Source organism: Dreissena polymorpha, chromosome 12, assembly GCF_020536995.1.
Source record: "Dreissena polymorpha isolate Duluth1 chromosome 12, UMN_Dpol_1.0, whole genome shotgun sequence".
NCBI classification, from domain to species: Eukaryota; Metazoa; Mollusca; class Bivalvia; order Myida; family Dreissenidae; genus Dreissena; species Dreissena polymorpha.
Genome location: NC_068366.1, coordinates 57375378 through 57399270, shown reverse-complemented (window position 1 = coordinate 57399270; position 23893 = coordinate 57375378). Strand labels below are relative to the sequence as shown.

Sequence of the window (23893 nt, the reverse complement as noted above, 5' to 3'; positions counted from 1 at the left end):
ACACATATTTCAATATTACAAATATATAATTTTGTCATTTTTACAAAAATTGTATAATTTAGCATAAATAAATACATACCTTTTTTTAGTAAGTGTTTGTCCAAGGAAAATTTGCCCCTTGTCGTTAAATGCAGCCTTATGAATGCTTGAAATATCTTTCTGTTTCATCTCTTATTGGTGTTACCTGATACAAAGGACTGATGGCACAGCCCCACAACAGAGATAACTGTATATTTATTAATGAAATAATTAACGCTGACCAGATTTCCTAGGTGTCCCAAATATGGGACGCTAGACATTAATGGGTTAAGTCCGATATGTATTTGAGAAGACGCAGTTACAAAAAATTGTATTTGACACGCGTCTTTTGGCAACATGACGTCATGAACGTTTCATTAACGCTTACGTTTTCAAGCTGTACTCACACTAAGCGTTTCGAATGAAAATAAAAGCGACACAATAAAGCAAAAAAAATGAATGGAAAACGCGAGGTATGCTGTTTTCTTATCTAGCCACATTGCTTATAAATGATGATCATGAACACCTTTACTTCAGACGTATCTATTATACACATTGATTTAAGCTCTGTGTTCATTAGCTCAAGAGTATAGTGAAGCGGCTTTGTTACAACCACAATCCGTAAACCTATACAAGCTGTAGCCATATACCTTACCGTCAATTACATTACTACATTTCCCGTATTGCGTTTACATTGGGTAATCTACTAACAGTCACGGTGTTACACATGTAGACTGCCTAATACTAGAATAGTTGTTTCATAGTCGTTCTACCAGCACATCTACTATACTACACTAGAGTTACTTTAATTAACCACGGTTAACCAGAGCAAATCGAAACTGCGGACATACACCATAAGCACATTCATATTAACAGTTTACGAGGTTCAGATATAGTAAGGAAGTTAATTCGAAACCAAGTATTTGTCATCTGTGTATTTACTATGGATTAGATACTTGCACCTTAACTATGATTGTGAAATGATAAAATATAAACATTATTTCGTTTCTACCCTTCAATTATACCACGTGTGTGTGTGTAATTTTATCTGGAAATGGGATACAAAGACGCTGTTAAACGGTTAAGTTTGGAGTGAAATAGATGCTGAAAGGATATCATCTTACATTGAAAAGGTAAATACAATTTCATTGGACAAATCTTGCATAACGTTTCGTATTTTCAATGGGTGTATTAATTCCATAATAATACATGCTCGATCTAACTGTAAGTGTACATGGTGCATGCTATTTGCTTAAAAGAATTATTGCAAATAAAGCTTATATCGCTTCGTGTTTGAAATAACATGTATAAGTGTGTTTGTTTTCAATTAACATAATGTTTCGAAAACACTTCACACTGTTCTGTTCTTACAAACACCGATATTATAAGGAAGGTTAACTTCACTTCTGTTACATGTTTTATGTATGTTGTTTGGTTATGTACTAATATATTTGCCAAAAAAATACTTGACTTGTTCAACTGAAAATCGGAGCAGGTAATAATGTTACGATAACTAAGCATAACATAACAATAATGCGTGTGCTTATAATAACTATAACGATTGTGCTAACCCAATTAACAATATCGGTGTGTTTGTACATGAACTGTTAGGCCTTTAATATCTCGATATTAAAAAACACATTGAAAATATTAGAATAGGCGAATGTATTTATATGCATGGCTATTTAATTCAAGATAAATTGATTATGCATTTAATAAATGTACAGAAATTTGATATGTTTACATTAATAAAATGATATAATTAGTAAAGAGCACATATATCGGTACACTCTGTTTTAGTTTGCAATTCATATGAGATACGTCTCTGAATTGGTAACTCGACGCTTGAGTACCGTACTTGGTTTGAAAGACTCTTTTGGAAAAACCCATTAATCTCAAAACAAAGCCAAACCATTTATAATCATTTCAAAATCACACATCGTATCATTCGTTATTTGAACGAAACTAACATTTGAGGATAGAATGGACCAGCATTGTTTGTACCGATCAATTAGTGGAATTTTCAATTCAATAACCAAGCGCAATCCGCGATTAATTCGGGAATGGAATTGAAAGCGGAAAAAAACACTAATCCCTCTATACAAACACAGCTAACAAGTTAAAAAAAATCCTTTCAAAATCAAAAAGCGAATCAACCGTTATCATTTGAATGCAACTATAATTGGCGGATAAAAAAACGGTCATTGTTGTTTTTACCGACGAATTTAATGGGTTTTTCCACAAAAAAATGGAGATCCGGATTTCAACCGTTTGTTTTTAGTATGTTATGTGATGTCAGTAAGTTTGTGTATATGTTTCAGTCCACTTCAGTCGTACGTGACAGTGTGGAATGGAGTCACAGGGACAAAAATCAGATTTATCATATCCGGGAAAATCAGACCGCGAGATATTAGATCAATCAGATTCGGGAAAATCAGTCAGTGAGCATTTGGATCCGTCAGTTCCGGTGAAATCAAATCGCGGGATATTAGTATTTCAAGAAGAAAATATCAATCACGAAAGGATTGATAACGGACACTTAGATTCGGGGATTTCAAATCACGTGAAATTTAATCATTCAATGTCAGATCCGGGGAAGCTTGGTCGAGAAAATACGAACGGAATAGATTTTCAATACACTACAATGAATAGTGAGTTTCCGGTTGAAACGGAAGTAGACAGCCTGGAAAATGTGATCGCTCAGAAAGAGGAGATAAACTGCGAGGCATGCAAGAAACAATCCAAAATAAAAGTTGCCACGAAATACTGTTGGCAGTGCAGCCAGTACATCTGCGACCATTGCGAGACGATGCACGGCTACTTCGCCGCTCTCGAGACGCACTTGTTGGTCAGTATCGAGGAGCTGCGCGCCGCCCGGACGCCGGAAGCGGAAGGCGCACCAGTGCTGCCGATAGAGTACTGTCCAAAACATCCGACGAAGCTGATCGACATGTATTGTCGGAACCATGACGTGGTCGCGTGCTCCCTGTGTTTTCTGCCTCACTATAAGTAAGATATTTCGAGTTTCTTATTCAAGATCTTAACTGTGCGTTTACGGTATTAAGTAGATGAATAATCAATAACGAGTGTGTAACCATACGGAAATTATTGCTTTTTATTGCCGTGTCAATTTATGCATACACCATTAATAACATATTCTTGATATTAAGTACCGGTATATTTCATATTTATATCACTTTAATACGCATTATAAAAACAGTATTTGATACATTCTCTATTGTATGAGTCGTGTACATGTAAGCGCTATGCCCATACCATAATATACATTTAACCAAAGACCTATCAATATACATTTTTATATTGATAGGTCTTTGATTTAACATACATGTAAGCTGAATGTATCGTTATAGAATACACCTTGTGTTTATTAACTTTATTTGTAACAGAATTCAATAGCGCGATCTTAATTTGTTTTATTGTATAGACTACTATTGTTTGGACTCACTTGAGGCGCCTCGCAAACACTGTTCACTAAATAAATATATCGAAAGAATGAAACACTGCCGCGGAGAGGGTAAACACGTCCACCCTGCATTAAATCGATTAGATTATAATGATTTGCACAATCTGACGCGTGATTCGTGCGCTTGCATTAAACCACGTACGCTGAATTTTCTTAATGATTAATGATATGAACAAGGAAAAGCAGGTCTTAATACATGTGTGTAAAGTGTCGTCCCAGATAAACATGTGTCTTTCGCTTTCATAGAAATTTTCGTTTAAAGAAAGTCTGCAAAACGGAAGTCCTGTCTAGGCGGAAAGCGTAGTCCCAGATTAACCTGTGATGACTGCTTATCAGTGACGACACTTTCCGCTTTTAAAGATGTTTTGGGTTTAAAGGAAGTCTCGGCTTAAAGAAAATCCAGTCTATGCAGAAAGTGTCTTCATAGATTAGCCTGTGCGGACTGCACATGCCTTAAACCCCATTTTCACAAAGCGAGGCTCACACGGGATCTCGAATGGTGCTGAAGCGTTGTTTGGATGTAGCTTCATGGGTTGACGTTGCAAACATAGGCGCTCGATGTCAATGAAAATGTTGTTGTTTTTGTATTTATTTATTTTTTAGTTACCCGTTCTTTATTATAATGCATACACATACTAAATTAATAACGTCTTTAAAAAAAAGATAGTTCGACTATGTACATAGTCAATATCTATGTACATAGTCGAACTTTTTTTTAAGAAGACGGTTTGTCGGAAGATTTTTATTAATTTAGTATGTGTATGAATTATAATAAACAACGGGTAACTAAACAAAAACAAAAAAACATTGTCATTGACATCGAGCGCCTATGGTTGCAAACATTATAAACGTACCCAGTACCATATCTCCGCCTCCAACCTATGGAACGCCAAAACTAACTGTACTTTGTTGAGATAAACAGATATGCTTGGTAAGTTGGCATTACGTCGATTCATGTTGAGGTTATGATGATTGATGATGGCATTATATAAGGTCAAAGTGGTATGACGTGGAGTCAAAATAGGATAAGGCTGAGTCACGTTGGCTTTCGGTTAATTCTTTAATATATTAGGTTGAGTCAATTTGCCATTTGGTTGAGTCAATTTGACAGTATGTTTGGTCCAAATGTCATAATGTAGGGTGAAAATGGCATTATGTAAAATTAAGATGGCATTATTATTTTGAGTCAAACATACCTTGTGTGAGGTCAAGTTGACATAAGATTGAGTCCTTTTGGTGAAAACGGCATAACGTGTACAGGGCTCAACATTAACCTAAAACCCAACTTGCCCTGCTGGGCAAGTACTTAGAAAATCTACTTGACCTTAACGTAAAGCCATTTGCCCAAACATGAAATATCACATTAACTGTTAACCTCATATTTTGTAATGAAGATCAAAATGATACACCACAGAACCTTTTTTATTTTTGCACATTTAACAAAATGATTACAGCAATTAAAGTCTAATTAAAGTCTAAATTAAATGCTTTGTTCTTTTTTGCACTTGCCCGGTCGGACAACTAGATTATAAAATAACTTGCCCGGACCCAACTTTTACTTGCCAGGGGCAATAGGACAACCGTTAATGTTGAGCCCTGGTGTAGTCAAACAGGCATAAGGTTGAGTCATATTGGCATAATGTTGGGTCAGGTTGGTTTAAGATTGAGTATATTTGGAATATGAGTTATATTGAGTCTAGTTGGCATTGAACAGCGTCAAAAAAATTGAATGAGTCAAGTTGGCATTATGTTCTGTAAAGTTGACATTTTGTTGAGTTAACACTAGATTAAGTCAAATTAACCTTATGTTAGGTTAAGTTATAATTAAGTTTAGTCTATCTGACATATTTTTGGTCAAGTTGGCATTACGTTTATTCAGATTTGCATTATGTAAAGTCAAGTTGCCATTGTGTTGGGTCAAATGTAATTAAGTTTGCGTCCAGTTTTCATTATTCTGAGTCACGTTAGTATAAGATTCGGTCAAATCTGCACGTTGGCTGGTGAAGTTGACATTCGGTTGAGTCCAGACATTATGCTGGGTTCGGTTGTCATCATACTGAGTTAAGTCAGCATGAAGTTATATCAGACGTAATTCACGTTGGGCTTTGAGTGTAGTCATTGATGTTAGATGTAGTGTTTTGGTATTAACATCTTCAAACAATATAACGTTGTGTAGTGTGCTATATAATCCTTACCGAAAATAAGAACAATCACTGAACAGTGATTATATTCGGCCGAATGTTTATTTCTGGATCGCAACATTATAACACACCGACTTTACATCAAGTAAAAACATTTAGACATAATATATCATACTTTTTGCTACATATAGTGCCAATTTAATCAATCAAATGTTACTTTTACCCGGAGTAATGACAAATTTACTCAATAGACTTGCCTTTTGACCGAACACAACGCTTATAACTAAACCTCATTTCATATAGACTCAACGAAATGCCAAATATACTCAATCATATGTCAATATCTGATCTCAACATAATGCGGATTCGATTAAACTTCGTGTCAAATTAACTGAACATTATCCCATATTGGCCCAACATTATGTCAAATTTACTACGCATTATGCCAATTTGACACAGCTTAGCTAAACCCTATAACAACTTTGCTCAACAGAATGAAAACTGGGCTCAACGTTAAGCAAACTTGACACAACAAAATGTCAACTTAACTCATCAAATGGTCGGCTTGACTCAACTATATGACAACTTACCGAACATATCAGTTTCTTTAAACAAAAGGAAGTTTTGGCGTTCCATACAAACCGCCTATGTCAATCGGTAAATCAATTAGTCAGAGTAAGATATTTGTTATCAACATACACATAAAACCATGCTGTGGGAATTAACACTTAACAAAGCGGATTGAAAAAATGATTGTTTAACGTGGGCAGTCCGTTTGAAGTACCAATGAAGATAAGTTAACGGACTTGCACGATGGTCTTCTTTTTACAGATGTTTTACACGCTTTCACAATCCAATCAAGTCAATTCCAATTCCTGATACAATAATGAAGATTTCACGCAAATAATCGAAATAACTATACAGTATTTTTTGTAAAAAATAAACAACAAGCTGTACGTGACACATCCAGAGACTGAGCGAACTGCACAGGCTAATCTGGAACTATCTTTTACGCACATGCATTAAGCCCCGTTTTCCCAGAGCGCGGCTTAGTCAATCATGTATACTGTTGGAGGCACTCCTTCATATTAAGCATGTATTTTGTTTTCTATCGATTATTGTACCCAACGATTACAATGCAGTTTTGTTAATCTTTAGCTGTTGGCCATGTCTTTGAGTCGCACACTGGGAAAATGGGGTTTAATGCATGTGCGTTAAGTGTCGTTCCAGATTAGCCTGTGTAGTCCCCACAGGCTAATCAGAGACGACACTGTCCACCTAAACTGGATTTTTGCTAAGAAGATACATTCTTTTAACGGAAAATACCAAAAAAGCGGTGTCACTTTAAAGACACTTTACGCACATGCATTAAACCCCCTTTTTACAGAGCACGGCCAATGTTTATTGTTTGTTTCATTGACATTCATTTAATTGAGTACACGCAACATTACATGCGTAATACAGTGTGGTATGCAGCATTAAGTTTTGGTAGAATTTGTTCCGAAGCCAACCGCAGAAATAGCTATGTGACATGGTACGGTGATAGACATGAATTGCTAAGATATAATTAGTTTTAATATTTAGTGTCCCCAATTAACTAGTGTGCACGTTAATCGGTGGCTATGGGATAACTGCCAAGAGTAATTAATGGCTGATACAGTTGCTTCTAATAACGGCCACATAAACAAGGCGGCGTTTTATATGAATCCTTTGTAAATATAGAATATATAGTTTCTCAATGCGCCAACTCGGATTTCTCTTCAATATACATACACACAATGATTAAAGGGCCCAAAATAAATATTCCTAAATAACTTTATCCATAAGTTAACAGTCGTTATCTTAATTGGCTGTTGTGATCAATTCAACTCAGGTTATCTGCAGTGTAATTCAGTCATATTGTGTTCGTACACGTCTATTTTTCAGCTTCAACGCTTGTCCTAAAGTTTGCGTTTGATCTGCAATAAAACAGGATACATGTCCCTCATACCGTACAATTACGACGGTCGTTCGGCTTCCCCTGATTTACAGCACGACGACATAAGGGAGATTAATGTGATAGTTTGAGGTTTAAAATCGTCTTGCTAGGGTTATCCTCATATCCATTTCAGGTTATGCGGGGATATACACTACGTTCCAGACATTGCTCAAGAAACCGTAGATATGATCGGAGTAGAAAAAACTCAGACGGACGTCCGGGCAACCACGCGAAATATCGATGACGTCATCGCCATGTGTCAGACGGTAATCTCTGACCTTGACTCTTCCAAACAGGTTGCCATGGAAACCATCCGGGACTTCCGGTTGTATCTGAAAAAGGTGATCGATAAAATCGAGCAGAAGACTATACACGATGTAGAGGCAAGACACAAAGACCTTGTCAATCAAGTTGAAGCCGAGATAACTAAGGCCTTGACCCTAAAGGTCAGTGCTGAAGAGAGGTCACTGCAGCTTCAGATCGCAGATGGTAACAAATCAAGGTTACTGGTCAGTCAGACGTTCGGTAAACATGTGGTGTTAGATTTTGAGTCTCTTATGAAGCAAATAAAACAGACGACAGCTAAAACGAAGATTTTCTATCGAAACGATTCCACGATAACGTCGTTTCTCAACGGTTTACCCGGTCTTGGGTTCATACGAGACCAAAAACCAAAGTTCGCGAATGTAAAAAGCTGTGAAAAGTATGACGTAAAGCTGGACGGTGACGAAAACTGTATTATCTGGGGGTCCTGCATAGATGGCAATGGTAACATAGTGTTAGCAGACAATGCAAACAACTCGCTCAAATTAATGGACAAAATGAACTACAACATTATAGCAAAATGCCCTCTCCCCGCCTCCCCACGATCCCTGTACAGAGTTAATGAGACGGAGGTCGCGGCAAGTCTTAGTAACAGAACGATTTGTTTCGTACAGAGCGACGAAGAATTGACAATAAAGCGTTTTGTCGAAGTAGATCACAATTGCTTCGGCCTTGCGCTTGCCGACGGTGAGATGTACATATCCGACGGCAGCCAGCGCGTGCTAGTGTACACATTAGACGGAAAGCACGTGCGAACCATCGAGAGGGATCAACACGATGATGTGATATTTTCGGAAAGTCGCGATATCACCACGAGCGATGACGGGAACCGGATCCACGTTGCGGACAGTAGAAAAGGGGTCGTGACATTGAGCAAGGAAGGTCGACTGCTGTGGCGCTATAAGGGGTCAGAGGTTAAAGGGGCCTACGGCGTCTGCACGGACGGCTCCGGAAATCTTCTGGTTACCGGCATCTTGTCGCACAATGTGGTCATGATCGGGAAGAATGGGGAGAAAGGCGGCGAAGTCGTCAAGCCGAGCGATGACGTCACTAGTCCGGTGTCCGTCTGCTTCGACAGGCAGAACGAGCGCGTGCTAGTGACGCGAAATGGAAACTATATATATGCATTCGAATTTGAATAAAATTAGCGCATTGCAACTGCTCAAGTGGAGTGAGATCTGTGATTTTCACTCTATACTTCACAAAATTCCTGTCTCAGCCATATCGTTGCCATAATTATATTGAGTATTTTTTCTCAATAACTTTATACAAAAGTAAATTTTACAAGTGATGCTCGATGTTATGCATGTTAACTGTCAAGTCGAAGCAACAACAACATTTATTTAAAGGAGCCTTTTCACAGATTTTTGCATGTTTTGAAGTTTGTAATTTAATGCTTTATATTGTTAATGTAAACAATGGATCTAAAAAGCTCCAGAAAAAAAGAATAAAATTAAAGAAAGAAAAAAAGTAATCCTCATCTGGGCTCGAACCATTGACCGCTGGAGCAAAAGTTTATCGCTTAGACCACTCGGCCATCCATACTCATGCAATGAGTGATGTATTTTATACTTTATGTTTAAGCAAGCATTGTAGTATCACAAAATATAACGACAACAATAAAACTCTCCAAATTATTAAATCGTTTCGCGTTGCAACGCTTTATAATTGTCAGGTTTTTAAATCGTCTAAACATGCATATAATGGCTATTTTAGAGCATGGTAAATGTTCAGTATTACTGTTTCCTCACAATTATCGTAACTACAACGAAAATTTGCGAATCTGACACATTTTTTTTATTTTGGCAATTACCAAAACGTGAAAAAGCCACTTTAATACTATGCATTGAATGATCTGGTGTATACTATTTATACGGATCACGAGATTTACCTTTAGGTTTGTAAAGACGGTGGTTTTGTTATAAAATACCATCGAAAGTGAATGCAAACATCTTAATAATATAAAAATGATATCATATATAACTACATGTGGTTTAAGTAAACCGTTTCTTTAACCGGATCTTAATGCTTTGTCTTGTTTAATGAAATACAAATGGCCACATATTTACCAAGATAGTATCAATCTTGTCTGGGAGAAAATAACTGGCTTTAGTGAAAACTTGTTGACACTATATTAGCAACATTTATTGGCCAATCTTCATGAAACTTGGTCAGAACATTTGTCCCAATGAAATTTTGCCAGAGATTGAAGCTGGGTCATATGAGCTCAAAAACTAGGTCACAAGGTCAAATATAACAAAAACATGTTAAAAGTCACTTTTTTGGTCCAAAATAATCTTCATTAATCAGCTTGCATTTTTTTCAGAATAGTCTAGTTCCTTTGGCTTTCAGGTGAGCGCCTTAGGGCCTGATGGCCCTCTTCTTTTATTTTTTATTTTTAAAATGTATAGATTGAATAAAATACATCTATACATAGTTGATTGAAGTGTATTCCGTTTGTTGATTTTATTAAAACTATTTTATTTTACTATTGTTTGGTGTGCCTTCTGTTGCTTACAAGTGAAATACATCCGTATGTTAGTTGCATCTGGACATGGGTTGTACACTTTAACCTGAATGTTAAGGGTAGAAATCCGGAACTTAAGGGCGAGCTACAAGAATCAGAGTATCCAAATATCCAAATACCAAAAAGTCAAGGCAAACTCTTGTACGCAATATTCCAATGTCCATTGTATCCAATCGTTCAAATTGTCAAATAGTAAGCGGTATGCCTTATTTGGAAATAGAATACCAGTACCAACTTTTGCGTGTTGTTCCGCGTTTAAAATTATTATATTAGTAATTACCCATAGGTTTGCACGTGTGCATTTATTTTTAACCAACTTAAGTCCCGTTTTTTTTACTTAAAAGTTTAACAGTCTGCAGTTACTTGAACTTACTCCGTTCAGTAAACTGATTACACACATTTTTTACAAACAAACGAAAAAGTATATGTCGCTGCAATGTCATCTCCTATTACGGGATTATATTATTAACCAGGTTTTCCGAAGGAAAAAACTGGTTATTAGATTGGCGAATGCGGGCGGGCTGGCTGGCTGGCTGGCTGGCTGGCTGGCGGGCTGGCTGGCGGGCGGGCGGAACAAGCTTGTCCGGGCCATAACTTTGTCGTTCATTGTGAGATTTTAAAATCATTTGGCACATTTGTTAACCATCATTAGACGGTGTGTCGCGCGAAAAAATTACGTCAATATCTCCAAGGTCAAGGTCACACTTTGAGTTCAAAGGTAAAAAATAGCCATAAATGAGCTTGTCTGGGCTATAACTATGTCATTCATTATGAGATTTTAAAATCATTTGGCACATTTGTTCACCATCATGGGACGGTGTGTCGCACGAAAGAATCACGTCAATATCTCCAATGTCAAGGTCGCCACGACTAAAAATAGATTTATTTTAAAACAAACTTACAAAGGGGGTTAATTTTGTTTGTTCATTTCAAAAGTTCAGTTTGAGTTGTCTCCCTTTATCAGATTTTTTTTCACAATGAAAACCTGGTTTTGTGACAATTTTGTCCCTTGTTTATAGTGTATTTTAATGGCGCAATAACAATGGTAGCAACACCAAGAATTGTCAGATGATGCAAGATTATTATTAAGATTTTTTTTAGAAATATTGACTTACCGTTATGTGGAGTGTGCAAACCATTTTTGCTTTAATAAACTTTAAAAAAAATAATCAGATGATTATTAATGATAGTTTTGAAGACATTGAAGAAAAGCCTCTTAAAAACGCTTATTTCCAAATCGTTTGGCATTGATGGCTATACATAAGTAAAATACATTGTCTGACATATTTCTTAAATAAAAAATATTTCAAAATTCCAAGATCAGAATATATTTAATTATTACGTTATGCAGATAATAATATCAACGCGAATATTTCAACCCCTATTTTATTGTGTTGATTACAAACATTTTGATTATTTATCGTTTTTACTAAGTGATCTCTCAAAGCACAAAGACACTTATCCCTATCGGTAATTGTACATGACATGATTTGTGACATACTGGCCGTTAATTTGCGCGGACTAAGTGCCTATACTGGCCGTTAATTTGCGCGAACTAGGGGCCAGTATTTTAGCTGATCATGGCTATGACCGACAAAAAGGGCGACCGACTTTGAGCAACACAGGAGAACCATTTTTACAAGCTAATGGGAAGGGCGGCGAAAATTTTACTACACGAACAGCGTTCAAAGAATACGGGCGGCGGCCTGCCACCTGTTAGCAAATATGTTTAATACAACAAAAAATAACTGACCGTATATGCAATAAAATTTTAGACAACAGCGTTGAATATTCGGACAATATGCCTCACAAATGAGACGTTTAACGCGAGTTTAGATATACTATTTTTATGATACTTAATTAGCTACAATATAATTATACGGGCAAAAGCCCGCGAAGCGGGCGTTGACCGTTTATTTGTATCACTTTTCTGAAATACAAAGAGACATTACCTTATAGGGATACAAGTCAAATAATTTCTGCCGTCACCTATTTTCGCGATGGAAAATCATAGAGCGCTGGAGCACATAGGCACTTCGTCAAACGCTATACCGAATGAAGCTATAGATGTTGTTAAGGTTACAATACACTAAATGATCGCTTCATGTAGGGCTGTACTCTCTAAAAAAATATCATAGTTGACAGGAAGGCATGTTTTACACTTTTTACCATTATTCGGGTGTTACCTTGCGGAGATAATGGTAGGGCATGAATAGGTGTTCACTACTGAATCCCTTAAATATGATACACTTGAAGACTATAGTAAACCATTGCACTAGAAAAGGTTACATTCCACTAAGAAACGGCCGAAAAAAAAAGTTGCAAAAACAGTCGATTTTGATTTGTGTCAAGTTCTTTCTTGCATTGTACATGCCATATCTTTTTTATTGCATAAATCGATTCCGCTTAGAATGTCCTTTAAGAAAAGGTATGGTTATGGGGGTCTCTATGTGCAAAATGTTGCATTTATTTTCGCTCAAAGTTGTCGCTTTTACATTGAATTATATAGGGAAACTATTTAGTGTATTATGACCTAAACGCAAAACCAGGCCTAGTCACAAAGAAGCTGTATTTACAGAAAATCATCATTTTTTTAGTGAGATATGATGCGTTTTTGCAAATTGCACGGAATAAATGCGTTTGTGTCACGAATTTAAGGAGCATCGTGAGTTTCTAAGAAAAAAATACGTTTTCAGAGGAAAATAAGAAAAAAAACGTACAAAAACTCGTCTTGAGCATCTCAAATCGCAACAATTTGTGCTGAAAGAGCTCATGAACACGTTTTAATAGTTGTTTACTTCTTTTTCTACATAGCTTGTAACAATATTCCAGTATTTTGACCGATTGTAATTGTTTAGGGTAATCGTTTTACGCCTGAACGCCCGTTATAAATCAAAGCTCCGAACGCGAAAGCCACATGGCTTATCAGGCGTTATAATAAAATGCATTTTCAAGAATTTCTACGTGAAAGATCGGTCTGAAAATTGGCATGCACATAGAAAATAGGTTTATAAGTATCGAGAAGTGCTTATTTTTCGCGATGTTAACAGTAAACGTTGTCTTATAGGTTACAATACACTAAATGATCGCTTCATGTAGGGCTGTACTCTCTAAAAAAATATCATAGTTGACAGGAAGGCATGTTTTACACTTTTTACCATTATTCGGGTGTTACCTTGCGGAGATAATGGTAGGGCATGAATAGGTGTTCACTACTGAATCCCTTAAATATGATACACTTGAAGACTATAGTAAACCATTGCACTAGAAAAGGTTACATTCCACTAAGAAACGGCCGAAAAAAAAAAGTTGCAAAAACAGTCGATTTTGATTTGTGTCAAGTTCTTTCTTGCATTGTACATGCCATATCTTTTTTATTGCATAAATCGATTCCGCTTAGAATGTCCTTTAAGAAAAGGTATGGTTATGGGGGTCTCTATGTGCAAAATGTTGCATTTATTTTCGCTCAAAGTTGTCGCTTTTACATTGAATTATATAGGGAAACTATTTAGTGTATTTTGACCTAAACAAAATCTTCAAAAAGATAACCCGTCTAAATTATTTGCGTACTTCCGGTTTACAATACCAAATAAGATTTGTTTCGAATTAACTTCTTCAATGAACCCAATATTCTATAGTAAATATTATCCCTTTACATAAATAAACAATTGTTTAAAAGTTTAATTTGTTCACAACATGAACGGCCGCGCTTCTTTCGTCGACACTATACATGTCTGTGTGACGTCACTGCTTTCGTCGATACGTCGGTTTACTAACGACTCGCCCCCTTAACGACTCGCCCCATAACGACTCGCCCCACATTTTATAACGACTCGCCCCACTTTTATAACGACTCGCCCCACATGTATAACGACTCGCCCCACATAGATAACGACTCGCCCCATCATTACTTATATGGTAGGATTTTTATTTAATTTCGATTTTATTGTGTTTTAAGTCGGTAAAAACTGGTGGGGTATTGAAAAAATATCTTAAGATTTGGCAAATTAGAAGTTTGATGAAATTTGTTAAGATGCTTTACTTTAACTTTCACCTTTTTCAGGAACTTTCAACAGAAACTGGAATACTGTATCGCATCCTGCATGATATGTTCAAGATTTCTACACCTGGAATTTTATCAAATCTTGCAATTAATATTATGCGTTACCACAGTAACATAACTATGTTTTTGCGTATATAATATATAACGACTCGTTCCCAGCATTTTTATTGTTACATTTTTAGCATCTATGTTAAATGTAAAAAGTACAGATGAATAGAAAGAGAAATATATAAGAAAAACTTTTTTTGTGTTGATGGTTTATTAGATACTTATGTACTTATATACAACAACAACAACAACTTATAAAAATAGAAAGTTACGCAGTGTGTATAATAATTTCAATACATTGAATTAATAAGAAAAGTTTACAAAAAGACAGTAATACATCAGTAATCAATATAATTATATCTTAATATTATCAACATTGAATTTATGAAAATGATTTTATTCAAACGTTTTATTCATAACAAATTAAAACACTGTTTACACAAACAACAACAACAACAGCAACAACAACTATTTACACAGGTCCGTACATGGCTGAACACAAGTCCAGCAGCTGACTAGTTGAGATGGAACGCTCGTTGTATCTTTTCCACACTCCCCAGAGCTTCCCCTGTACCTGAAGTGTCTGTTTATTCTGATGTCTCCTCAACTTTCCCTCTCTCACTAACCGCACCTGTGTATTCAGTAGCTTCGCCTCTTCACACAACAGTTGAACCAACAAGTAAAAGGGGAAATTATATACTTAAATATTTATAAACTAAATTTATGAACGATGGTTATCAAACAATGCCGAACCTTAAATTCATATTATGAATTGATTTCATTTATATTACCATATATAATATAACATTTTATCTTGATAGGGCGAGTCGTTATATATTTGGGGCGAGTCGTTATACATGTGGGGCGAGTCGTTATAAAAAGTGGGGCGAGTCGTTATGGGGCGAGTCGTTAAGGGGGCGAGTCGTTACATTACCGATACGTCATGAAGAAGTAAAAATTGAAACTGACATACTCTGGTGGATGTTTACATTGTTGAAATTTAATAAATTAATGGAATGCACTCGATTGGTAAGTCATTATTCAATTAAAATATTGCGTTTGGTTACATAAAACATCAATCTATATACATGTAATATTGCTAAAGATTACCTTTGATAGCATGGGAACTGTTTTCGGCACATACAAAATTTCGCCGATTTTAAATTTAAGCCAAATTAAGGTCATTATTATTCAGTTAACTAATGGAACATAAAAGTTATCATTTTATTAAGTTTTTGAGTTATTTCTTGAGTATAGTCTACGTGATTATTCTCAAGACCCTTTCTTTTGTGATGTATTAAGTTACGTTGTGATTGTAAACAATATTGTATCTCCGACTCATACTCGATCATTTTCGTACCAAACTGTTTCAAACTGTAAAACAATCAAACTGTGCTTACATAGGGTGCTGGAGGTTTCGGTAAATGACAAGTTCGGTAAATTGATTTATATAGTAAAAGCCGTGGAGGTTTCGGTAAATTGATTTTATAGAGGAGGTATACCTACAACGAGGTGTTAATGACACCTATTATCGGCTTACGTTACAATAACATTAGAGGCATTTATTTGCAAACTGTGGATTAATTTTGAGTTGAGTAATTAATGCTATGCCTAAGGTAAAGAATTAAGGGAAATGAATGAGCTACCTCTGAAAAACGAATTCTGTTAGGAAATTTTTGGTTAATTTTACGATTTAAATAACGCAATACTGTTGTTTTTTTAATTGGTGCTTTTATTTAAATAACATAATAGTAATAAGAAGTAATGATTTATGGCGGAATCAATGTAAGCTCTTCAATTAAGTTTAATGCTATTTTAAAAAGTTTCTTGTAAAATATGATTTAATAAAAATGATTTCATGTTGAATTTTATATTTATTTATATGTTTTATTATTTCTTTCTGGTTGAGAAAAACACAAGAAAAAAAACAATATATAAAATTTAATACGTGTACGTAATTAATAAAAAGTAATATAATGATACGCGTTATGTTTTATAATTATGTTAAGTGCGCGTGCCATTGAACGTTGAGTTAAGCGAAGAGATACACATAATTGAAAACTAATAAAAATGACATCTAACACAACGCCAGCAGAATAAATACACTGTGTAATAGCAAGCTGCTGTGATGATCATTATCTTATCAACTTAATACACAGGCACCTGGCTACTGTACTGGAACAATGTGTTTTACGGCCAAAATAACTGATATCATTTTTTGCCTAAACAAATCGGTTCAATAAAAAATAATAACTGATTTACTTTGTAATCCGTTTTATTTAGCAACAAGTAAAACATGGATACAATATATATATTTGAATATTTCATGTCATTCAAAACAATAATGAGGGAGTAATCACATATTAATAAGATACATTCTGGACACACTACAATATTAATACGACACATTATTATCATTCAGATTTTCCGCATGCTGATTTAATTTAATTACATTTCTAATACAAATGAGATACATGTACGACACAATTCAATTTAATGTTACATTTCAACCATATCAGTCGTTCATCGTTCAAGACTTGTCGTCGTCGAGCATGTGGTGGACCGCTGTGGATGGTCCCAGGGCATTGATGTGGCTGATGATCATTTCTTATTTGACAATGACCATTATAATTTTATAATTACACAATTACATAATAATGTTATTTTTACCACAAATAAACATCCTTTGATGTCACCACCAGTATTTTTTGTAAACATGATTAAAGAAGGAAAACGTTTGTTTATTTCACAGTTTGAAAGTTACTGGTCGTGTATGTAAAAACTCGGCCACCAGTGTTAAAGCATGTTCACGATCTAAACATACATATCTAGATTATTTTAAGAATAATACCTTATGTGCTGACCTGATTGTAGGAAAAAGGAGCAAGAAATTTATTTATATAAGAAACAAACATATTTGATCTTAGTATTTTAAACCACCGAAACTTAACCATTATATAAACATGAGGTAGTTTGCTAACATAATGAATATGTTGCCCAGCTCTTGCCACGTGGAGGCCACCTCTTGTAAGAGCCACATTATTATATTTTTTTTAACTGATACGCTTAAATTAAGGTTTTTATCAACTAATTGTTTAAAAACATATATAAAATACAAAACGATCATGACCTAAAGATAAACTTTTAATATATAATTTACCTCCATCGGTTAGAATATGAATAGGTTGCAAGCCTGGATCATTAATAATAACACTTTGCAAACATCTCTAATTTGATAAAATCAAGTCCGTACATTTAAACAGATAAATTAATTAGTGCCAAACAACTCAATTAATGTACATCAAAATTAATCCACAGTTTGCAAATAAATGCCCCTAATGTTATTGTAAGCCGATAATAGGTGTCATTAACACCTCGTTGTAGGTATACCTCCTCTATAAAATCAATTTACCGAAACCTCCACGGCTTTTACTATATAAATCAATTTACCGAACTTGTCATTTACCGAAACCTCCATAACCCCTTACATACACATTGGAAATAGACTAATTCATATGTACATTTTATGGATTCTTTTTTATTTTCTTTTAGAAGCTGCTCTGTCAAATGCTGGACTTCACACATTCCATGCAGAATTCTGCTCAACAACATTCTGCTCTGCTGAGCTTTGTACTCAACAACGAAGCAATTCTGGACCTAAAAAGCTTGACCGGGACTGAAACATTAGCAATTGTGACTCTGTAATGTTCAACGTTAGTGGACTGTAAAGAAACTGCAATTATTGTGACGAGACTCTGTATGTCTGTAAACAAAAAGAATATACAGCATAACAAATATCAGGTGTGAAAACAATGTGAAAGAATAGTGAAATTAACAATTTGCAATCAGGCATGTCAAATGAATTGTTGATATTAAAAATGATAGTTCCCAGGCAGCTCTAGACGTTTTTTTTTCTGTATTTCTATTACTAGTATTAATTCATAAAATGTATGCCACAATTAAAAAGCACACTCTGTTTAGAGACCATTGTTTTGTCTCATTGTGTGATGATGACTTTGAGTAATACATTGTACATTAAACAATATCTTCTAAGTTGTTTTTAAGTATCAGATTTCTTGTTTAATATATAAATGAATGTTAATTTTTGCTTAAATATAAATGTGCATAATGCAGTGCCAGTAGCACACTTTGCAACATTTTAATTACAAAAGAGTGTGCTGTACCATTGAATTATACCTATAATAAATAATCCTTGCCTAAAAATTCATTTGACACACCTGAGACCATGTTGTGTATTACCATTATTATTTTGCACATTATGCTGACACTTTGACAAAATTGCAAATAATTGAAAAGCAGAAGTTTAGTCTTGTCAACTGTCTCTGATTACCACTGATTACTTACTTTTGAAGACCATATAAGAAGCGAAAGTGTAGGATACGGTATTCATTTTATTTGATGACTGCTTGTTATTATTTCTTCATAGAAGGCGTACTGGATTAGTGGAGTATTTTTTTTGGTTCTACATCTTTGATGAAGTCAACTCATTGACATTTAGTGCCATGACTGAGCGTCTTTTTTAACTAACAAACGCGTGGTAAGAACTTACCGAATATATGCAAACTCATAACAGTGTGTCTAATACTACATGTGTTGAGTGCACAGAAACAAGGGCGAGAAGATAGGGGTATAAATGAACATACTGAATGTGTTATTTTGTTGATGAGCTTGAACATACAAAAACTTGACTTTAATCAATTGGGATGTACATGCAGTTTAATAATCGGGTTGTTATTTAATAATCATATTCATGTGGAAACTGCCTCATTCACATGCAATACGCAGCTGCTGTCTATATGTTTAATGCCACATTCCATGACTGAATATTTTTACTTTCAAAACATGAAAATGAATTAAATGAAATGAAAATAAACGAAATAATGTAATTAAATTCAGGTGAACAATATTTGATTATATTTTATTTAAATATGGTTTGGTTAATTGTTTACTGGTAAAACAATTCTTGTTGATAACAGTAAATTCGTGATAATAAGTATGTTGTTGTTTATTTTTTGTCTCACACATAAAGTGACAGGTACACTCATATATTTAGCGTTAAGCTTATGATGTGGGTCTTCATCATAAACCTAAATTTTTGCTACTAGTATTTTCTCCTTAGCACCAACCTAGTAATGTTCAATCTGTGTATGCCCAGGGCTTTCCTTAGACCTCCAATCTCAAGAGTCAATGACTCTTGGGACCAAATTTTCAAGAGTCAAAATCAAATTTGTATGAGTTATAATAATAACGCAGGAGAGTCAATGATCTTTTGTACTTAAAGCGAATTACTGATATATATATATATATATATATATATATATATATATATATATATATATATATATATATATATATATATATATATATATATATACATATATATATATATATATATATAAAGAAACAAATTTACAAATATCTAAACATTTATTAACCAGGTTTTCCGAAGGAAAAAACTGGTTATTAGATTGGCGAATGCGGGCGGGCTGGCTGGCTGGCTGGCTGGCGGGCGGGCGGAACAAGCTTGTCCGGGCCATAACTTTGTCGTTCATTGTGAGATTTTAAAATCATTTGGCACATTTGTTAACCATCATTAGACGGTGTGTCGCGCGAAAAAATTACGTCAATATCTCCAAGGTCAAGGTCACACTTTGAGTTCAAAGGTAAAAAATAGCCATAAATGAGCTTGTCTGGGCTATAACTATGTCATTCATTATGAGATTTTAAAATCATTTGGCACATTTGTTCACCATCATGGGACGGTGTGTCGCACGAAAGAATCACGTCAATATCTCCAATGTCAAGGTCGCCACGACTAAAAATAGATTTATTTTAAAACAAACTTACAAAGGGGGTTAATTTTGTTTGTTCATTTCAAAAGTTCAGTTTGAGTTGTCTTCCTTTATCAGATTTTTTTTCACAATGAAAACCTGGTTTTGTGACAATTTTGTCCCTTGTTTCTTAATATATTCCAGTCAATAAAAGAGATAATGCAAACATACATTGTGACCAACATTGTGAAAAATACACTCGCACTTGTGGTGACATACATGTAATATATATCAGGGGTGTCAATTGTCCCAAATTCGAAATACGGAAAATTAAGCAGAGATTCAGAGACCGTAGGATAAAGGGAATAGAGGGCAAAGCCCCTCCAGTCCTTGCTTATTGTTATTCTTTATTTTCTTTCTATGTGCAATTTCTTGAGAGTACAATGCAAAATTTTATCAATCAGACCATCCGTAACACTGTATGTGTATTTGTCATTCTATAAAAAATGTTATAAAGACCGTTGGAAATAAATTTAAATCGACGAACCATACCGTATCCGAAAACGGGTAGAGATACGTCGTTTGCGAATGAAATAAAATATGTGTTTTGTTTGTCTGCAGAAAATGAAAGCCAGTAATAAGTAACCTAGCAAATACGCAATTAATATATAATTCGGTTGACATATTGTTTTAAGTATGATATTGCAGTGCTTTACTTTGCTAATAGATAATTTATAGTTGGCGGACAACTATAGCAACGTTCGTAGAATGGTACGGTTTTGGGAAAGTAGCGAAGATGTTTTAAAACAAAACAAAAAGATGTTTCGTCAGTTACTTCTCATGTCAGTGCCAGCCGTTTACCATCAAAATACCTCCTTAAACTAACTAATTGGATTTCCTATCATCTCAAAATTGACCCTGGACGGCTCAAATCCGGATTTAATTATTTCATGTGCCATCTTTACCGAGGACGTGCGACAAACACGCCGATTTTCTATGCCGTCTCAAATGGTCAATTATAACACCTATGTTGTAATCAATTAGCAGATGCAGCATCCAAATTTGTCACTTTGCCACACGGTCAGTTATACCAGTTCTATGGTTATTATTAGCAACTCTGATGCAAAGCGTGTAAATCTACTTTGTAGACAGTACATATGCCAGCATAACTTTCGCGCATCTTTGAACGGAGCAAACATGGAATAAAACAGGGTTGGGTACACTGTATTCAGCATTGGAAATACATTCTGACATATTGTGGAAGTATTTCTCAAAATATTGTGGATAGGGATGTTATAATTATATATTGGATATTATTAAAACTGATGCGGGTGAGTCCATTCTGTTTTGGTGGGTTGAATACATGTCGTTTCTGCAAACAGCTGATAACAAACGCTCAGATAAATAATGGAACGTTGATACACGCGTCATCGAACCAGCCGTGTTTTAATTGGTCATTATTAGATTCCTCAATGGGCAAAACTCCGCCTACTGGGCGGACTTGTGCTTCAATGATTGGAAACGGGCGATAACGGTTAGCGTCTACCAAAAGATACTCCGCCCCAAGCCAATTATCAATTACTCTTAATAACTTTTGATCTCTTTGACGCAAGTCGGTACATTCCCCCGGGTCAAATGTGACGCATGACGTAATTTTCTCAAGAGTCAAACTAGGGTATTCTGTAATTTTCAAGCGTCAAAACCCGGGAGCTCGGGTCAAAGGAAAGCCCTGGTATGCCATAAGCGATAGTTTTTACCAACTGTTAATTCCTGAGGATTCAGAAAAATACAATAAGTTTACTACATTTCATGACATAAGCTCTAACAGTGCGGAAGATATGCAAAGAGTATTGTGTCCAAAGCCAAAGGTGATATTTCTGGTCTGTGTAATTTTGCGCAGTGAATGAGGTCTATGCACTTCTTTCAAGATAGACACAAACACTTCGGCAAGCATTGTTGCATTTATATAATTATTAACATTTATTAAGTACAAAAAGTTTTTCATTTACATATGCAGGGGATACATTTACGATGTCGATGATTTAGACATGTGACCAAAATAATGAAGTACGGCACCTTTCTTTTTTATGCTTAAGTTAAATAAAATTGTTTTAGAAATAATCTCACCCTTAAACATAAATGGCATCCCTGCATATGGAAAACATCAATAAAACACAGTTTCGCGAGATTTTTTTTTAAATTCTAACATTGTTTTGAAAAATAGAAACAAAAAATGAAATACATGTTTAAGAGTTTGAAAACAGTACAAGGGGTTACTATACAGAAAGCATAGCTTCATAAACTTGTTTAAGATTTAAACAAATTATATTTTATTGCTTTGCTAAATTACATATTGTTTTGTAAAGAAATTGAATGTTTTGTTGCATGATAATGTGCAGACATATATTACCCGTGTTATTTTTATCAAACATCAAATAAGCTTTTGCCCGTAAATTAGGTAGCACCTATTATCATATTACAAATGTATCTAGGAGTCCAACAAATAAAGCTATCAGTGTAGTGTATCCTATCGCACAGTCACATGCTCCAATAACGACTGAAGTGCTCCGAATATATAGATTGATCTCGAAAACTAGTGACAAGACAGAACTCGCCATTTTCTTTTACGTTTACACTAAATATGGCAGATGACGAAAAATTCGACGGTGTTATGCTAAATTTGGCAACACAGCTTGATGGAGGCGTACCCGAGGTATGTAAAGTGCAAACATATTTGTCTCCATCGCAAATTTATCTCGCGAATTTATCTCGCGAAATATTTTCGCTTTTGAACAAAATGGCGGAATCACGCCTAAGTCAAAACTGGGTGGGGAATGTAAATTTTTTCGACATAATCTGTGATGTTTAAACCGATTTCCTATATCAGTTTAATGTTTGTTGATGTTTTAATAAAGATTCTCCTGTAGATTATGACTTTCTGATCAATTGCATTTGAATTGATAGTGATACTGTGGGAATCCGGGTTCGTTCGCCCTGATTTCATGTTCTGTTGTTCTTTTTGGGTTTGTTCCCTCGAGTGTGTATCTCTCCAAGGAATGGGAGCCATTTGGTGCGCTATGACTGTTCAAGAAAATCCCCCAGGCATTAAAAAATATATATAATTTTTTATATTGTTTAATAGTTCTGGCTACCATAACTTTAAATGTCGCTTTTTATGATTTTTGACTGGCGCAACTTTATAGTTATGGACCAACCCCATTAGGAAAGTCAACCAGAAATTCCTGAAAAGTTGACAGTTTAAAAAGACCGGTCCAAAACAGCTTTTAAATGCAGTTATTGGTCCAAATCAACCACTTGATCGGAAAAAATGACATTTTTCACAATTAAATGATATATTATTTCCCAAAATACTATCTTAAACATTTAAAATTTATCTATTCTGCTCTTACATATCGAGAAAAACAGCGACGTGACAGACTTTCTTGAAATGCGAATCTCCCAAGATTTCACGGTCATATGACGGTTATTTCTATTTTTAGTTACATACCATGTGCTCC

General features: G+C 35.1%; 2 protein-coding genes across 4 annotated transcripts in view; both read left to right on the top strand.

The window, feature by feature from the left end:
- The first annotated feature begins 374 nt into the window (after positions 1 to 374).
- On the top strand, positions 375 to 10433 carry LOC127853956 (uncharacterized). Of its 2 annotated transcripts, none has more exons than XM_052388825.1 (3): positions 375 to 491; positions 2340 to 3027; positions 7755 to 10433. In XM_052388825.1, the coding sequence occupies exons 2-3, from the start codon at positions 2369 to 2371 to the stop codon at positions 9085 to 9087; spliced, it is 1992 nt and encodes a 663-aa protein (XP_052244785.1). In that variant the 5' UTR covers positions 375 to 491; positions 2340 to 2368; the 3' UTR covers positions 9088 to 10433. The 2 variants fall into 2 exon arrangements, with proteins under 2 accessions (XP_052244785.1, XP_052244783.1); XM_052388823.1 differs by lacking the exon at positions 375 to 491 and adding an exon at positions 751 to 1151.
- Positions 10434 to 22914: 12481 nt separating this feature from the next.
- Positions 22915 to 23893, top strand: part of LOC127853102 (nuclear migration protein nudC-like) — a 40549-nt gene continuing 39570 nt past the window's right edge. The window contains exon 1 of one of the 2 annotated variants that reach the window (XM_052387307.1): positions 22915 to 23088. In XM_052387307.1, the coding sequence (XP_052243267.1) occupies positions 23017 to 23088 (72 nt within the window). In that variant the 5' untranslated portion in view covers positions 22915 to 23016. The remainder of the gene's footprint in view (positions 23089 to 23893) is intronic. The other variant, XM_052387306.1, reaches the window with a different exon arrangement.

Bases quoted from the DNA above. Each gene is read 5' to 3' on its own strand.
- LOC127853956 (XM_052388825.1), top strand. From the start codon at position 2,369: ATGGAGTCACAGGGACAAAAATCAGATTTATCATATCCGGGAAAATCA. The intron at 3,028-7,754 runs GTAAGATATTTC...TATCCATTTCAG, and splicing joins TGTTTTCTGCCTCACTATAA to GTTATGCGGGGATATACACT.